The sequence below is a fragment of the Triticum urartu genome, chromosome 3, assembly GCF_003073215.2.
Source record: "Triticum urartu cultivar G1812 chromosome 3, Tu2.1, whole genome shotgun sequence".
Taxonomy (NCBI): Eukaryota; Viridiplantae; Streptophyta; class Magnoliopsida; order Poales; family Poaceae; genus Triticum; species Triticum urartu.
This window is the reverse complement of record NC_053024.1, coordinates 35275201-35292347: the sequence shown is the minus strand read 5'-3', so window position 1 is coordinate 35292347 and position 17147 is coordinate 35275201. Positions and strand designations below refer to the sequence as shown.

The following is a 17147-nucleotide window of genomic DNA, read 5'->3' as shown; positions in this document are numbered from 1 at the left end:
GTCCTTGTCATCCATCACGGAGGTCGTCGAGCTGCCCTCGCTCTCGCTCATGGCGGCGGGACGTACAAGGAACGGGGATCGAAGACGTATGCTGGGGGTAAAAGCAAAGGTTGGATTTCTTAGCCCGATCGGAGACTATATATATCGTATGATGATTGATTTGTGGCACACAACTGGCCAAGGAAACAAAACAAACGTGGGCACCATCGTACGATGATTCCTTTTTTTTTCTCGGCTTGGTAACATTGAGCCCCACCCCGTGGGAACCAACCGCAGTTCGTCGGAGGATCATGCTCCGCCGTGGACAGTCTTATGATGTGGTTTGCGCTCGTATTTTCGTTTTTTGCCGGGAGTCTGCGCTCAGTGTTCAAAATGTTACGTACCGCTAATGTCAAAAACGCTAGCTCTTATATTATGAGACGGAGGAAGTATTATTTTTTCTCTTTGAATCTGATCGGCCTGAAGGGTTTGAAAAGATAAATTAGACCAGAAACAATTACAGTGGAAATCCGTTGTCTAGTTAAGACAAGCATTCTGTTTTTTCACTCAAGTGAGCAAAACAATTATAAATGAAATCCAGTGCCACGAGAAAGTAGCAAAGCCAGGACTCCTGTAAGAGGTTGTGCAAGATAAAGTGACACTCAGCAAAAATTTTGTAAATCAAACTAGTGTTACCCATCACCAACTGATGCTCATATACGGTGTGGCTGGCCGCGTGCCAGGCGCGGTGGCATGCGGCTTCATCCGGGGAAGTCATGGATGCTGGAGGTGCCCGCTGGTGCCATGACTGGTGGGCAGAGAATTTGGGCATGAACGGGCTGCTCGTTCGATGGCAAGGGCAACGGGTCATGCCAGACGGGAGACTAGGGTGGCTTGCTCGCCTGCAAGGGCCCATGTCAGCCGCCCAGGACGCTCGAAGAGTTCGCGAGTGGCCAGTTCAACAGTACAAATTTTTTCGACGTCTCCCTTGTCCAAGGTTTCTTCAACGTATCCATGGACTTCCTGCCGGGGGGGGGGGGTGGGCACAATCCTTGCATGGTGTTCAACCAGATCAAGTACTGCTGCACTGGGAAGTTGAGCAGTTGTGAACCCACCACCTACTCGTTTTTCTTCATGAAGATGTGCCCAAACGCCTAAGGCTACTCTAGGGATGATAGCTCAAGCACCAGATTCACTTGCCCAACAGGCACCAACTACCAGATCATCTTCTGTGCCTTGAGCGACCTGACATCTTCTACCCCAGATCCTCCTGCACCTGCGTGCCAGGGCCAGATTATCATGGGCATAACTAAGGGCCTCTCTTACCTTCATGAGGAGTGCATGAAGAAAATTGCTCATTTGGATGTCAAGCCACAAAATATCCTCTAGATGAAAACTTCAATGCTATGCTTTCTGATTTTGGACTATGCATCTAATTGATAGAGACATGAGCCAAGTGGTTACTAGAACGAGAGGCACACCTAGCTAGTTAGCTCCAGAATGGTTGACATCGCACATTACAGAAAAGGTTGATGTGTGTAGCTTTGGTATTGTGGTCATGGAAATCATCAGCGGAAGAAAGAATGTCAACTCGTCCTGGTCTGAAGAGAGCCTGCATCTTATTACCATGTTGGAAGAAAAGGTTAAGACTAATCAGTTGGTGGATTTGATTGAAAAGGACAGTAACGACATGCAAACACATGAGGTAATTCAGATGATAAAGCTTGCAATGTGGTGTCTGCAGATTGATTGCAAGATAAGGCGTCAAAATGTCTGAGGGTGTCAGTCTTGGAAGGTACCAAGAATGCAGAGACCAACATAGAGCACAATTTTGTTGTTACAAATCCAGTAGATTTTGCTATTACTATGAATGTGAGCTCCTCGGTTGCACCTCTAGCTTGGGATGTATCAGGTCGTAGGTGAACTGATAATCCTGACAAGATATATCTAGATTATGGCAGGAAAAAAATCCAGTGTGTTTCGATTACACAAGTACTGTTGTGCTTACGAAAGCGTATTATATATAACATTTGAATTTCAGCCTTTAATATGTACTGCCTCTGTCCAGAATTACTCCAAGAAACACCGTTTGAAATTTTCAAATGTAATTCGCATTCAAATATTTGGCGGAAGACAAATAACTAAGGCACTATACGTTGATCGTTTAAATTCAAAATTTTCAAAAAAACTATCGATTTTTTTTGCTGGAAAGGCCCGTTTACCGAGCAGGGCCGAAAAACTCGGTAACCACGCGGTAACTCGAAATATCGAGCGGTAACCAAAACCTTGCTTGTCGTTCGTCAAGATACATCCGTTTGAGCGACAAGTAATTCCAGACGAAGGAAGTATGACGTAAGATGTATGACTGAGACACAAGTCACATACACAGCTAGCGTATCGTACGACAAGCCAGACATGGAAAGACCAACCATGCCTAGAGGGTGCCGAGTCTGACTGAACTATCTCTGCTACTGTTGTGACAATGTAGTGCTCCCTATTATCAGGGTATATGACATCAAATTTCATAACATTTTTGCAAATCTAATCAAATAGAAGTTGTGCTGCTTAGCATGCCACTGGGGTGAATTCAAGGCGCAGTCGAGTAACCATTCATTCCCTCGCTGCCGAGTGCTCGGAATCCTATGCACGAGTAGTTAGTTGATTGGTAGGATAGTCCTTGCACAAAACGGTAAGTGGCATCATAGGCATATTCCTATGAATCAAACTTTCCATAAAGAGAGAACAAAAAGTAAGCTTCACTTTCAAAAGAAGGCAGGGAAAAGAAAGGGACCTCCTCAACTGCAAGGAGCAAAAAGAGAACAATACTCAGAAAATGGCATGGAGTTCCGCTGAGTAAAGCAAAAGGAAAAGCAAGGCTACAATACTTACAGTCCAAAGGACGCCAACCTTGGTGATGCTAAATCAAAGAGACTGGCTGGCTGCTGCTTGACGAAAATCTGTGTCAAAGCTGCAATAAGGTTGCAAAACTTGGGTGTGCTTGTGCAACACTACTGAGATAGAAACAACACCATGGAGAGATAACGCATAGCGTCCAGGATTATCATTAGGCTAAACAAGCCACATGTAGGGTAAACAGATAGAAAGTTCTGCTCCCAATATGTGTGTCGCGATACTGCTCTTTATAATTCCTACAGAAATTAATCGGCTAGAGTATAGAGTATAGAACATCACTAAATTGAAATTCTGCCCATATACATGACTTGATTGAAATGTGAAAATCATCATGCGTCGATAAATTATACTATAATTGGTTTCACTAGTAAGTCCATGGAAAATAGGTAGTCTTGTTGTTAGGGATTTCCATCTCTCTGGACTTCATCATTCTGGCCATCAGCCCCTCGACTACATCTGAATCTGGCGCAAACATTGCATGGGTGATGCCAACCACACCAGGGTTCTGACTGTTGAGCACTGAGAACGTCGTCGCAAGACGGAGACCATAGTTCATGATGAAGTGAACCAAACCACGGGGAAAGATGAACACATCCCCCTCACACAGTCTCTTTTGAAACAGCTTACCAGTTGTGTCAAAGAAATCGGCCAGCACGCTGCCATCATGGACAAACATCATCTCCGACGCCCTTGGGTGAGAGTGGGGAAGCACTAACCCATAGGGGTCGATGTCGGTTCGTGCTATCGACATGCCAAGGGTGTTGAGGCCAGGGAACTCTGCGGTGGTGACAATGTATACCGATGACCGGAGAATGTTATCTAGTTTCCCGGCATGATTGAGAAGCAGTGTCTTGAAATCAGAAGCCAGTATGGTGCTAGGGTGCTTGCAGAGGAAACCGTTCATGAACAGCTTCCTTTCACCCTGAGGTGCCATAGGGCACACATCTTGAAGAGGTGGACCATCTGACAGGCTTGGTGGTGTATAGAGGCCAAGAAGGAGGACGTAGGAAAACAGGACAGTGAAGAGCTTCATCTCCTGGACGCGGAGATGGGAGTAGAAAATCATGGGTTTAAATAAAGTGATGAGAAAGGAGTGCAACCAAAGCCAAATCTGTGCAACCTGTATCAGATTTCTTGGAGTTCACTACAGAATTTGCTTCGGATTGTGGCCAAAGTAACAATCTCTGAATTGTGGCAAAAGGGTGAAGGTGTTAATATGAAGCTTTCCGATTCTAACGATGCCCCTAAGCCATTTGTTTCATCTCCAGGCTACCCTACGCTGCAAATCTAGATAAACTGTCACGCTGATGCTGAAAATGCTTCAGACTTGTTCACTTGGCAAGTCTTCAGTAATGCGTGCATTGTATATGGTGCTTGATTCTCAAGTCAATTAGCGTTCCCGTGGTAATGGTGATGGTTCCCGTGGTAAAAATAGGCGTGTTTCAGAAATTGCTGCTCATTGATTGTTTAAAAACCAAAGTCTGACTGAACTAGTAGCTTTGCTCATTGATTGTGAACTGGACATGGAATGATATAACGAAGGTAGTATGATAACATCCGATTTCACAGCAGTTCGCAAATCAATAAAACGAAGGTAAGAAATTGTCACGGTGCACAGCGAGTCATCACCGACCAGCCGACATCACCGGAAAGACAAGAAGAAGATTCACCTTCTGGATGCTGAGGAGCCCAAGGTTGAAGGCGGACCCCGCGGGGACTCACTGGAGACAAATGTGGAAGTAGAGGAGAGCGGTGGCGTGCCACAGGAGCAGGCGGGCGAACGGACGGTTTCGTGAGAGGCTCGAGATCGCCGCCGCCACAGGCCGCGCCGGAGCTCCGTCGGCCGGTGATAGGGAGGCAGAGGAAGGGGGCCTAATTACCTCGAGCCCCGGGCCTGTAGTGGGCCCCCAGTGCAGGATTAGCTCGCCGGGGAATCCCCTAAAAAACAAAAAATAAGCAAGTACTGCTAAAATGAGAAAATAAAATTGTATTTACAATAGAAACATAACGTCCATTTAAAATAATCCATCACATTGAAATATATTATTAGAAAAGGTTAAAATGAGATGCAAAAATTTGGTGCTAGAGAAACATCCTAATTTTTGTGTAACTTTTAGTTTATATCTTGTGGCCGGTGAGTAGCGAGCTGCTGTGTACCGGTGGCAAGTGCTCCACAGTGGACGGCTCCGCGTCGACGTCAAGGAGAGGAAGTAGCAGATGGAGGCGACCAAAGAGGATAGCGCCACCGCCCAGCGCCGCATCCTCCAGCGACCGCGACCCTTCGTCCCCGTCGTGTAGATACCACAAAGATGGCGAGGTCAGAGGGGAGGGCGCTGCAGTGAGGTGGCGTCGTGGACGGCAGGAGAAGGGGATGACCGATGCAAGAGGGGATAGAGGCGGAAAACCCTATTTGCCGCTCTTTGCGACAAGTTGTTGCTGTTTCGCAGAAGCGAGCCAACAACCGTTCGGGAGTGGGCCGGCCCGTTTAATTTTACACCTATACCTGTTTCTAGAAATATTCTATGATGTTTCTTTCTTTTTCTGTTTCTCTTTCATTTTTCTCTTCTTTTTCATTTTTTTCTTTTCTTCGACCTTTTCATTATTTCTTTTTCAAAATTATTTTCTTTTTTCAACCATTTCTCTGGAATTTAAAAATGTTTGAATTTTTCAAATTTCGTTCACATTTTTTGGAAACTATTTCTGTTTTCAATTTTTGTTCAGAAATTAAAAAAATAGAATTTTAAAATTTCTTTGCTGCTTTTAGAAAAATGTTCAAAAATTCAGAAAAGATTAGAATTTAAAAAAATGTTTTATTTTTGAAAAAAAATCACAAACTAAAAGTTCACTGATTTCAAAAACTTTTTCCCATTTTTCAGAATTTTTACACACCTTCATATGAATGTTCATGTTTCGCAATTTGTTCACAAATTCAAAAAATGTTCGCATTTATAATTTTTTCATAAATAAAAATTGTTTCTGTTTTTCAAATTTGTTCACAAATTCAACCAGTCTTACATTTTAGAAATTTGTTCACAACTTCAAAAAATTGTTCGCTGAAAACATGTTCGGGGGGCAATTTTGATTTTTTTTCATTTTGTAAAAATTGTTCGTAATTTCGAAAAGATGTTCATGTTTTTACTTTTGTTCTTTTTTAAAAAAAATCTTTACAAAAGTTTGTTTGGAAATTTCACGAATTGGTTTTAAGTTTTGTGGCGGTTGTTAGTTTCTTTAATTTTCACGTTGTTATTCTTTCACTTGGGTGAGCTAGTCGCGGTGGCTAGCCCGGCGTTTGTATCTACAAAAGGTGGTCGGTTCAATCCCTATCGTGAGTTGTTTCTGTGGTTTTTTTATCTTGTGAAGCAAAGCCACGGCAAAATGGGTTGGCCCAGGGTGAGCTGCGGCCTGTGCGAAGCCGCGACTCACTACTCCTTGCCACAATAAGCGGCGTATAGGAGGTCCTGATAGAGGCGGCTAGGGTCGCCGTGGCTAGGTGTCGTGAAGACGCCGCGGCGGTTTGTCTGGTGACAACACGATAGGCCCAAACACAACAAAATACGGACTCACAAATAGGCCATCACCGCTGCCCAACACTCTCGATGCATCTCAGGCCAGGATTTCTTGGGAGCTTAGAAATTGTATACATGTACGCATTAATTAAGTTATATAATTAAGGTGAACGCTCTACTCCAACTGCTTCACCCCGCGTTCCTCTTTCTCTCCTGGGAAAGGCGATTTGGGCGGCGACCCTTTGGCCCGCATGTCCGTCAGCGTGGTCGTGGGTCCTCTGCCTCTCTGGCAGTCGCTCCGGCGACGAGAGGGGGAGGGGACCCCACCGCTGCTGCTCCGACGAGTAGTTAGTCTGGGCTTCGTTTTTTGCAGAGGTGTCGCATCGGTGATGAGATCGACGCCGCGTCAGAATAAATTGGCCCTGTTTCTTCCCCACCCGACATTCGTCCAATCAATGATGTTGGGAAGCAGGTAGCCTCTTCTTCTCGTCAGGCTCTGGATCTGGCGATTTTAGGTTGTGTCGGTTGGTGTTTCTTGTCACCCATGGTGACAGCGGCGGCCATGACAGAGTGTGCGGAGGATTTGAAGCGAGATGTGCGCATAGCAGTGTGCAGCGACGTCCATCTTCACCAATCGCATTGGTTGAAGTTGACAACATCCAGATCAGGCGGACATGAGGACGATCGTCGGCCGACGCCCCACAAATACTCGGCTCTATCGTCATGTGCGGCAGGTCATTTCATCGGCTCAAAAAGCAGGTTAGTCTGCGATGGTGATCTTCGTGATCCAGGCGTGGTGGCAGTTTCCATCTCTCTCCGGCAAAACTACGGCGGCAACAGAGTCCGTTTGGAGATGAAGGTTAGGCAAGGCCCATGGATCTTCATTGATTGTGTTGTTACATTTCTTGATTTGGAATCCTTTGTGCAAATCTTCAGGTCCTATGTCTTTCTATTTTTCTATAAGAGTGTGTACGCATGTACTCTATGTGCCAAATTTGTTCAATGAATACGCAGTGCTGTTTAAAAAAAGTTATGTACTCCTCAAGAAAAAGTTATACTATAATTAATCATCATGAGGTAAATCCCTAAAAAAATCATCATGAGGTATATCCCTAAAAAATCATCATGAGGTAAAATTAAAAAGTAAGCATACGAATCGAACCCTGTGTGTTCTAGGTCACGGGCGGCGCCTCCATTCCATTCCCCAAACCCACAGGAGAGATGAGCCGCCGCCGCAGCCCACGCCTGAATCCCCAGACCCACGCCAGCCAGGCCGTGGCGAACGCCGGAATGGCCATCCGCCGTAGCCCGCGCCTCCACCCCCAAACCCCCGTGAGCGGCGGAGCGACCCGCCGACGCAGCTCGCGCCTCAACCCCCAAATCCACATCGGTGAGGAGGGCGCCGGGTTGCCCCGCCGGCGCAGCACGCGCCTCCACCTCCAAGTCCACGCGAGCGACGAGGGTGGCGCCGTAATAGGCCTCCGTCGCAGCCCGCGGCTCCACCCACAGATCCCCGTGAGCGAGGAGGACGCCGGAGTGACCCGCCGACGCAGCCCGCGGCTCAATCCCCAAATCCTCGTGAGTGAGGAGGGCGCCGGAGTGACCCGCCGCCGCAGCCCGCGGCTCCACCCCCAACTCCACAGGAGCGAGGAGGGCGCCGGAGTGACCAACCGCCGCAGCACGCGGCTCCACCCCCAAGTACACTCGAGCGAGGAGGGCTCCGGAATTACACGCCGTCGCCTCCGCCGCCGCGGCGGTGCCTCTCCAGCTGCGCCTGCCTCCCTGCCGGACGACGACGATATGCTCCGGGAGATCCTCATGCGCCTCCCGTCTCGGCCGTCCTCCCTCCTGCGAGCCTCCGCCGTATGCAAACGCTGGCGACGCGTCACCACCGACCCCCGGTTCCTCCGCAGCTTCTCTGTCCACCACCGCAAGCCGCCACTCCTCGGCGTCTTTGAGAGAGATGGCTACGACATCGTGTTCACTCCGGTCCTGGACCCTCCCGACCGCATCCCTCCGGAGCGCTTCAACACATTACATCAGATACGTGGCTTCCGGAAGGCCGACCTGCTCGGGTGCCGCCAAGGCCGCATCCTCCTCCTGGAGATGGACTGGTTCATTGTATGGGACCCCATCACCGGAGAGCATCACCATGTCGACATTCCACCAGCGTTCGATAAGTTATCCTACCTCTATGGGGCTGTGCTCTGCGCTGCCACCGACCAGAGCCACATGCATGGCAGCTGCCACTCGAGCCCCTTTAATTTGGTCTTGATGTCCCCGTGCCAAGGCTACGAAGATGGTACTCCACCCATCGCTTGTGTATACTCCTCGGAGACTGGGGCATGGGGCAATCCCATCTCGACAACAAATCGATGTGAGTTTGCTCGATGTAATCCTGGGATCCTTGTTGGTAATGTCCTCTACTGGACGTCTAAGAGTGTGAATGCCAAATCAAAATATTTGAATCTGGATCAGCTCGGAGACGACATAATTGAGTTTGATTTGGACAGGCAGAGTCTTGCTGTGATCAAGGGGCCTCCAGGTCTTAATCATTCCACCACACATCAGATAATCCAGTCAGGGGATTGTGATGTTGGTCTTGCCATATTGTCTCATGGTAGATTTGAAATGTGGGGGAGGAAGGTCAGCTGTCACGGTGGTGCCACATGGTTCCTGCAGAAGATTGTTGAAATGCATACTGTTCTTCGGCTACCTCCTCAGGCTGAAGGATCGGTGACAGCGGTCGAAATACTTGGGTATGATGAAGAGAATGGTGCAATGTTTTTATTTGTGGACAACAATGTCTACATGGTTGAAGCAATGTCAATGCAATCCATGAAACTTTATCAATGCAGTCATCACAGCTATGCCAATGACATTCATCCTTTCACAAGTTTCTATGCACCAGGTGACTGCTCATCATTATTCCTTGTGTTTTGGTAGTAACCTAATCTAGTAACATTCTATATACTTGGTTGCTGCAATACCTTCGTTGTGCTTCCCCAATGTCCATTAACAACTTAAACTTAGTTAGAAATTGTTCCTTTACTAGTTGCACAAACTTGTAGCTGTACCATGTTTTTATGTCTTTGATCTTCAGAGATACCAAATCAAATGTCAAATGAGTAACTCAGCTGTTGTGTTTGGGTTCTCTAAGCTAGTTATGTTTGTTTGTCGGGTACCATCTGTTTTGGTCTTGATTAATGTTATCTCTATAACAAATAACTTTTCCTTAATCTATACTTTCTGAAATAATAGTTTTTTGTGGACTTGTTAAAGGTCCCTGCTGCAAGTGACTAGTACACTTGTATGCCACACAAAAATAAATTGGATTTCTTGTCTCTAGTAGGCTAGATTCATTTACAGCTGAACACCAAAGAATCACTGTTGTTTCCACAATTTATTAGTTTGGGCATGTTTTGATTTTTGTATGCTTGATATATTGGATTAATTCTAGGCAGTTTTTCTTATGAGCTAAAGCTTTCATTATGATGTAACTTAATATTACTGTTCTCAGGAATGGTCTTCACATTTTAAAACAGACGTGATCTTGTTTATATGTTGTTAGCATCAAAAGTGGGTTATAACTATCTATAAAAAACTATGAGAGCTAAAATGATTTGTTATTCTGAAGTTATGTTTGTTGCATTATCTATTATCTATGTAACTGAATCACTATTGCCTTCGCCTATCCATATGTCTTTTCCTTGTAGCTTTTGTTTATTGCCTGACTTCTTATGCTTCTGGGCGTAGCCATTCCTGGTGGACGTGGCGGAGCTGGAATGCTGCAAGATATGTAGGATGACTGTCTAGTCTTGTGTGGTAATATGCTGGAATGGTCCTAAAGGTAACACCATCTTCAGGATATAGTTTGTGAGATCTGGATTGTTTGGTTTTTTTGTATGGAAAATATCTGTCTGCCAATTCAGGTAGCTTGCATCTCACAAACTATTGCCCATTCGGCTATAGGGATTCATGCATGTCAATAGCACATACACAAATTTTAAACGATGGTGGCCAAGGCAAAATGAATGTCCCTTTTGGGTTGTAGCTTGTAAATGATATCCAGATGTGCACATAGTGTTGTTGCTGTTAATATTACCTGCTTGTGCCTGTTTGGCCATGCTAGAGTTCTCCCTTGGTTTTGCCATTTCATAGTCAGCTAGCTGAAAGCAAGACATTAGTAGCATTTTTTGAAAAAGAAAAGCTAATAGTATGTGCATGCTTAGGGGAAACTTCTCCTGTGAAGAGCAATGTAGATAAAGAGAAAAGCATATATGGATTCCCTACTACTAGTTGGACACCAACTATGTGACAAAACCAATAAGATGTGTTTGATTTTTGTCTATGTACAGGCATGGTTAAAAAAGGCAGGCCTAGGCTCTAGACTATAGAAAAATGCCTAGTGCTTAATTGCAGTTAATATGCGCATAATTACGCATAAGCGTGTACTTTGGTCAGAAAGCACAAGGCAGTGGCAAAACACACAATTAACGGCCAGTGTTTTTTTTAACTATGTATGCAGGCGACATGGTGTTTCATGACATCAGAATACTCATACTGAAACAAGTGATTTACCTCGGTGATAACTTTCGTAGACTTCTGCTCAATCTTTGATCTTAAATCAGAGCATGGTACCTTGGGCTTCTTTGTTACTGGTTCATTCAAACCATTTTGTCAAAATAAACATTTCTGCATCATGAACATATTAGACAAATCAGAATGGGATTTCCAAGGCACATAATTCAGAAAATGGAAAACTTCATTACATTACCTAGCGAACACAGGAAAAAGGAATCTTCACATGTCAGAGCACTCTATAACATGGCCAATCAAAATCAGTAGAAACAAGGGAAAATGTTTACCATCTTCACTACCGAAGCCTTCAAAGTATTCCATATTTTCCATTTCACCCATCTCGATATCAGCACATTCAGCATAGTCTATCTTACCTTGCTTTGTTGGCAAGTGAATCCACACAGCATGTAGGAAAGCTTGTGAGCTATGAGAACACAACTAAGTTAGCTTATGTCTCATATACTCGGTACTGTCCTTACTTCTTCCTCTTCCATCTCAGGAGCCATATCATCTTTTTCTATGTCAAGTATAGTATCAAACTGATTGAAGGGGTAATTATAAAATGTCACAATAGACACCTTTCCTCAGACTTTCCTTTAGTTCGCTTTCAGCACTCTGACTGATAGCAGGAAGATGTTAGAACATGGGAATGTAATCAATGTATAATAGACGAGTGATAGAGATTATCAGAAGAAGAAAAAGGTAACCTTCTCTAGTTGAGTAGCCTTTCCAGATTTCTCCAGTCTTCGGAGATCGCGCTGAGTCTTCTACCTAGGGACTGTCATCACCTTCTCTCTAACAGAGCATAAGAATATCTTGCTGCCAGCGTATGCATCCTGCATCCCATTCGGCTATAGGGATACATGCATGTCAATAGCACACAAACAAATTAAAAACGACAGTGACGCCAAAGGCAAAATGACTGTCCCTTTTGGGTCGCAAATGATATCCACGTGTTGCATATAGTGGTGTTGCTGTTAATTACTATATTACCGCCTTGTGCCTGTTTGGGCATGCCTAGAGTTCTCCCTTGGTTTTGCCAGGGTCAGCTAGCTGAAAACACGACATTAGTAGCATTCAACTATCCCACACAAATAAATTACATTGTCAAAAGGCTTCAATGGTGTAATTCGCTGTCATTTGCAATCCTAGGAGATATAGCGAAGAGTGTGATATCTGATGTTTTATGAGCTTGCACACACATCTTGCTCATAGGCTTTTTTAACCATGTATGCTGCATACGCATATCAGGTTCTGCATGTATCTACTATATTTACTAACGGATTAGCAATTTTGTTGTCTGCAGGTGAAGTAGTCAAGGGCAGCTGTCGTCCCTAGTCCCTACCGAGTTTGTCGCATTCCATCAATGTGGCCGGCAGTGTGCACATACGTTATGTGGAAGAACTTGCTGAACATGTGCCTTCGTTGAGTAAGTTTGTAATGTGACAAGGTGCATTTTAATACCTAAGCGAGGGAAGTAGTTCAGCTTCCCCAAGACTTCTTTTACATGGTAGTGCTTGGCGCTTCTTTATTTGGAAGCACGCTAGTATGCACCCCGTTTAAGTATGAACTGTTTAATTTCCTTTTTTATTAAACATGAATTCTGGTATGTAGTACTCCCTCCGGTCCTTTTTACTCCGCGTATTAGATTTGGGTCGAGTCAAACTTTGCAAAGTTTGACCAAATGTATATTAAAAAATATCAATATTTACCATGCCAAATTTATATTCCATGAAACTACATTTTGTAATGAATCTAAGAGTATTGATTTGACATTGTAAATCTTGATACATTTTTTCTATAAGTTTGGTCAAAGTAGAGATGCTTTGACTTTAAACAAAACTTATATGCAAACTAAAAAGGACCGGAGGGAGTATGAACTTTGGCAAGCGTTTATGTATGAACTCCGGTGATCTAGTTTAAGTGTGAACTGCAAGTTTGAATATGCGGTATATGTTTGAAGGATCTATTCTGGCTCAGCGTCCGGCGTTCGTTTCCAGGATGGCCATTTACCGGATCTGCTAGAGATGCTCTTATACCCTTGATGTTTCCGACGATGACTAAGGACTTCCAAATGTTTTGCCTTTTGCCTGTCCTTCAACCCGACCTGCATTGATGTTGGCCTAGCAACAACTAAAGCATCAAAGGGACGGGAGAAAACAATACACTGGTAGCTCTGGCTACATGCAATTGATCGATGCTACCCTTAGGGGTCAGGCTGGTTTTGTCGAGCGAGAAATCTATTGTGGGTTCTGATTAGGCTAACAAGTACTCCCTCTGTAAACTAATGTAAGAGCATTTAGATCACTACTTTAGTATTCTAAATGCTCTTATATTAGTTTACGGAGGGAGTATCAGTTAAGTTCATGATCCTTCCCAAGCCCAATGGCATACAAGCATCCCCCCCCCCCCCCCCCCCCCCCCCCCCCCCCCCCCCCCCTCCACCTTCTCCCAACCAGCCATAGTGATTCTACAAATTCACAAAATATATATATATAGAGATATATATATATATATATATATATATATATATATATATATATATATATATATATATATATATATATATATATATACCATCCTAGCTTAGGATGGACGTATTTACACGCGTCTTTAATATCAAGATTGCCATTGGTGTCCGCCCAAAATCAGTGAGATTGAGTAAAGTAGATGCGTCCTTTGCTGGTAAACAACAACAACAACAACAAAGCCTTTAGTCCCAAACAAGTTGGGGTAGGCTATCTTTTGGGTTTCATCTTCATAGGAGTGGCTGAGTTTTGACGTTGGCTCGTCAAGCCTATCACAACCCTCCTCCTTTACCCGGGCTTGGGACCGGCTATGTAAACAACCATCGAGCTTTATTGGGCACTTAAGACAATACAATCACTTCCATCCTAGAATAAAAGGTTCCGAAAATTATGCAGCTCATCGAGTGTTCCATTGGTGTATAATATTAGAAGTTAACAAGAGTTCAAAAAAAAAAGTTAACAAGACATATACGAACTTGAGATTTGCACGGTACACATTTAAAAAAAATGTGCAAGACACAATAGATATGCTTTGGGTCCAAACTTTAGACCATTTTAAAAAATATGGTTTGGGCACAAATTTTGCAAGCTTCTCATTGGTCGTCGTAGAGATACCGTTCCAAAAATCTTGCCGTAAAATTGATCCCCCATTTATTTTGAGTAAAATACACCACAAGTCCTAAAACTATTCAAAGGGTGTCAAGTTAGTTCTAATACTATGAAAATGCTCATATGAGTCCCAAAAGTTTGCAAGTGTGCCATTCTATCTGTGTAGGTTCTATCTGCGTTGCATCAGCTTTGACTTACACAGGTGGCAGATTGACTATTGCCATGCATGTGGCAACATTTCTTATAGACCACCCCAAAATGTCCCGTCTTCTAATTTTGTGGCCTTTCTCGTTGCACAAAACCTACGCGGATTCCGTCTACCCATCAATCTGCTCAAGCCATCCATCCCATTCGCCCGGTTCTCTCGCACGATCTGGTCGCCGCCATCCCGCATCTACGTCATTGTTGGCCTTGCTCTCCCACGCGACAGCCCCAGACCCCTTCCCCATGCGGTGGAGGCTGCCTTTCCCGAAGTGCACGGTGACGGCAGTGCAGGTAGGGCGGCGGTGGCAGCAAGCAGCAGGCAGGCTTCGGCCTCAATCCTCCTCCTTCCACCCGGCGCTAAAGTTTAGACAACTTTGTCCCCAGCTCCTCCCCAGCGTAGATGATTCTCCCTGAGCAGCGAAGTTAGATGTGTCAATGGTTCCAGCACATGTCGCAAAAGTTCATCACGTTCATGATGTTCAGGTTCCGAGGTGGATTGTGGCTGTTGGAGGAGGGGAGGAAGGGAAGGGAAATGATGTATGCAAGGAGGAGGGCCACAAAATTAGAAGAGATGACTAGGGGGGCTGTGCAAAAAAAAAAAATGCCGCATGTCAGTAGTCAACCCGCCACCCATGCTAGTCAAAGCTGATGCAACATGGATAGGACTGCAGCTGACACACTACCGAACTTTTAGGAGGACTAAGTTGACACCCCTCGAATAGTTTTAGGACTTACGTATGTTACTCTTTAATTTCTAGCGCACTAATTTCAGTCGTGTAGGTACTAATTTCTACCAGAGTTTGTCTGGATAAGAAAGATTATACTACATGGCACCACCATAGGATCGATTGGATGTAATATAAGACCACATTTGGATCAAACATTGTCTAGCTGCTGAAATGAATATTCTGACTGTGCTCACCCAGCATGCCGCTTTTCTCCTAGAATTCAGTTAGTTCAGACCAAATAAGTTCCATTTTCCCTCTCACTAATATGATAATCCACATCTCTCAGGCAGGCCCAGACTTGCCCAGATTAATCTCCTGCTATTAATCTCAGGGACAAAAGAGCACCAGCAGAGCATGACCACATTACATCGACTGTGATGATATGCTTTTCATACCACATCTGAGAAGAATACACAAACATATAAATTTAGGCGATACTTGGGCCTGATACACGCATTGCTGAAGAGAAGAGCTTCCAAGCACAACCACACAAAGGAAGCAAGATATGACTGAAATCTGACTTGAAATGATACTTGGGGAAGCTGAACTTCCCTGGATTAGGTATTCAAAAGCATCTTGGTATATTAGAAACTGTTGGCTAGACCAAGACATGACAAGTTTTTTAAGATAGCATATAAACACAGCAGACAACATTGATGTGATGTGACAAACTCGGTGAGAACTGCAGCAGCCATTCCTTCACCTGTTTGGAAACAAAATCATCAATCTTGTCATTAGCCTGATACTGAGCAGTACCTATGTAAAATAGTACAGTGCATGAACAAGTTTTGCATAATAAACTCGTGATCAGCTCTGCAACATAAACAAGAGCTCTATAACCCTATGAATCATGCAATTGTTCAATTCCATTACCTCCACCACAAAGGCTGTGTCTAGAAGTATAGGAAGTCAGACAATTAATGGTTTTGAGCCCCTTCTCCAAGGCCGAGGTATGGGCGGCGGTGTGCGCGTCATCGACGGAGAGGGCCCTAGGGCCTGACGGGTTCATGGGCACGTTCTTCCGGGCGTGCTGGCACACGATCAAAGACGGCATTATGGCAGTGTTCAACAAGTTTTACCGCATGGCCGGAGGGGATTTCACGTCGATTAACAAGGCCATGATCACCCTGCTGCCAAAGAAGAATGAGGTCGTACAATTAGGAGATTTCCGGCCAATCAGCCTCATTCACTCTGTCGCCAAACTCATCGCAAAGGTGCTCTGGATGAGGTTGGGGACGTGATCGATCAGCTGATCTCGTCGGCACAGAGCGCTTTCCAAAAGGGTAAGAGGATCCACGACAGTTTCCTATTTGTTCAGAGCACCGTCAAGCTTCTGCACAGGAAAAACAAGTCGGCGTTGTTGATGAAATTAGACATAGCTAAGGCGTTTGACAGTGTCTCCTGGAGTTGATGCAGCAGATGGGCTTCCCGGCGTGCTGGAGGGACTGGATTGCACTCTTGCTCTCCTCTGCAACGTCATCATGCCTCCTGAACCGGCGTCGAGGGCGCGATCATCCAACACCAGAGGGGGCTGCGACAAGGCGATCCGCTGTCGCCACTGCTGTTCATCCTAGCGATCAATCCCCTGCACCGACTCCTTGAGGCAGCCACGCGATCGGGCACCCTGCACCCGCTGCTCGCGTCAATCCGTACGCCGACGTCGCGGTCGTCTTTGTCAACCCAGTGCGCGGGGAGGTGGATGCGCTCGTCCAGCTGCTTGGGGGGGGGGGGGGGGGGGGGGGGGGGGGGGGGGGGGGGGGGGGGTTGGTAACGCCTCTGGGCTGCACCTAAACCACGCCAAATCGACCGTCGCACCCATCGGCTGCACCGACATCGATCTAGACCACGTCCTGCAGAGCTTCGGAGGACAGATAGTCGGGTTCACAATCCGGTACCTCGGGCTACCTGTCACTCTCGGTAGGTTTAGGCTAGTGCATCTCCAATACATCCTAGATAGGATTAGAGCACGTATGACCGGCTGGAAAGGGCGCCTCATGACGCTCTCAGGCCGCCGCGTGCTTGTCCGGTGCGTGCTCTCCGCGCTCCCGGCAGTCGCGATCACCGTCTTGCGCACCCCGGCAAAATTCTTCAAGGATGTA

At 45.5% G+C, this 17147-nt stretch overlaps 2 protein-coding genes and 1 pseudogene across 3 annotated transcripts; 2 read left to right on the top strand and 1 right to left on the bottom strand.

Moving 5' to 3' along the window:
• The first annotated feature begins 1035 nt into the window (after positions 1-1035).
• LOC125546570 lies at positions 1036-1902 on the top strand (annotated as a pseudogene).
• A 956-nt stretch (positions 1903-2858) lies between these two features.
• Positions 2859-3925, bottom strand: LOC125547818 (germin-like protein 11-1). 2 transcript variants are annotated; one of them, XM_048711582.1, is made up of 2 exons: positions 3520-3921; positions 2859-2936 (listed from the first exon to the last, which is right to left on the bottom strand). In XM_048711582.1, exons 1-2 carry the CDS (start codon positions 3824-3826, stop codon positions 2902-2904), a joined length of 342 nt encoding a protein of 113 aa, XP_048567539.1. In that variant the 5' UTR covers positions 3827-3921; the 3' UTR covers positions 2859-2901. The 2 variants fall into 2 exon arrangements, with proteins under 2 accessions (XP_048567539.1, XP_048567538.1); XM_048711581.1 differs by lacking the exon at positions 2859-2936 and having other exon boundaries at positions 3080-3925.
• A 3639-nt stretch (positions 3926-7564) lies between these two features.
• LOC125547817 lies at positions 7565-12569 on the top strand. Its single transcript, XM_048711580.1, has 3 exons — positions 7565-9309; positions 10155-10248; positions 12286-12569. Exons 1-2 carry the CDS (start codon positions 7620-7622, stop codon positions 10199-10201), a joined length of 1737 nt encoding a protein of 578 aa, XP_048567537.1. The 5' UTR covers positions 7565-7619; the 3' UTR covers positions 10202-10248; positions 12286-12569.
• Positions 12570-17147: the final 4578 nt, after the last annotated feature.

Bases quoted from the DNA above. Each gene is read 5' to 3' on its own strand.
- LOC125547818 (XM_048711581.1), bottom strand. From the start codon at position 3,925: ATGAAGCTCTTCACTGTCCTGTTTTCCTACGTCCTCCTTCTTGGCCTC.
- LOC125547817 (XM_048711580.1), top strand. From the start codon at position 7,620: ATGAGCCGCCGCCGCAGCCCACGCCTGAATCCCCAGACCCACGCCAGC. The intron at 9,310-10,154 runs GTGACTGCTCAT...TTCTGGGCGTAG, and splicing joins CACAAGTTTCTATGCACCAG to CCATTCCTGGTGGACGTGGC.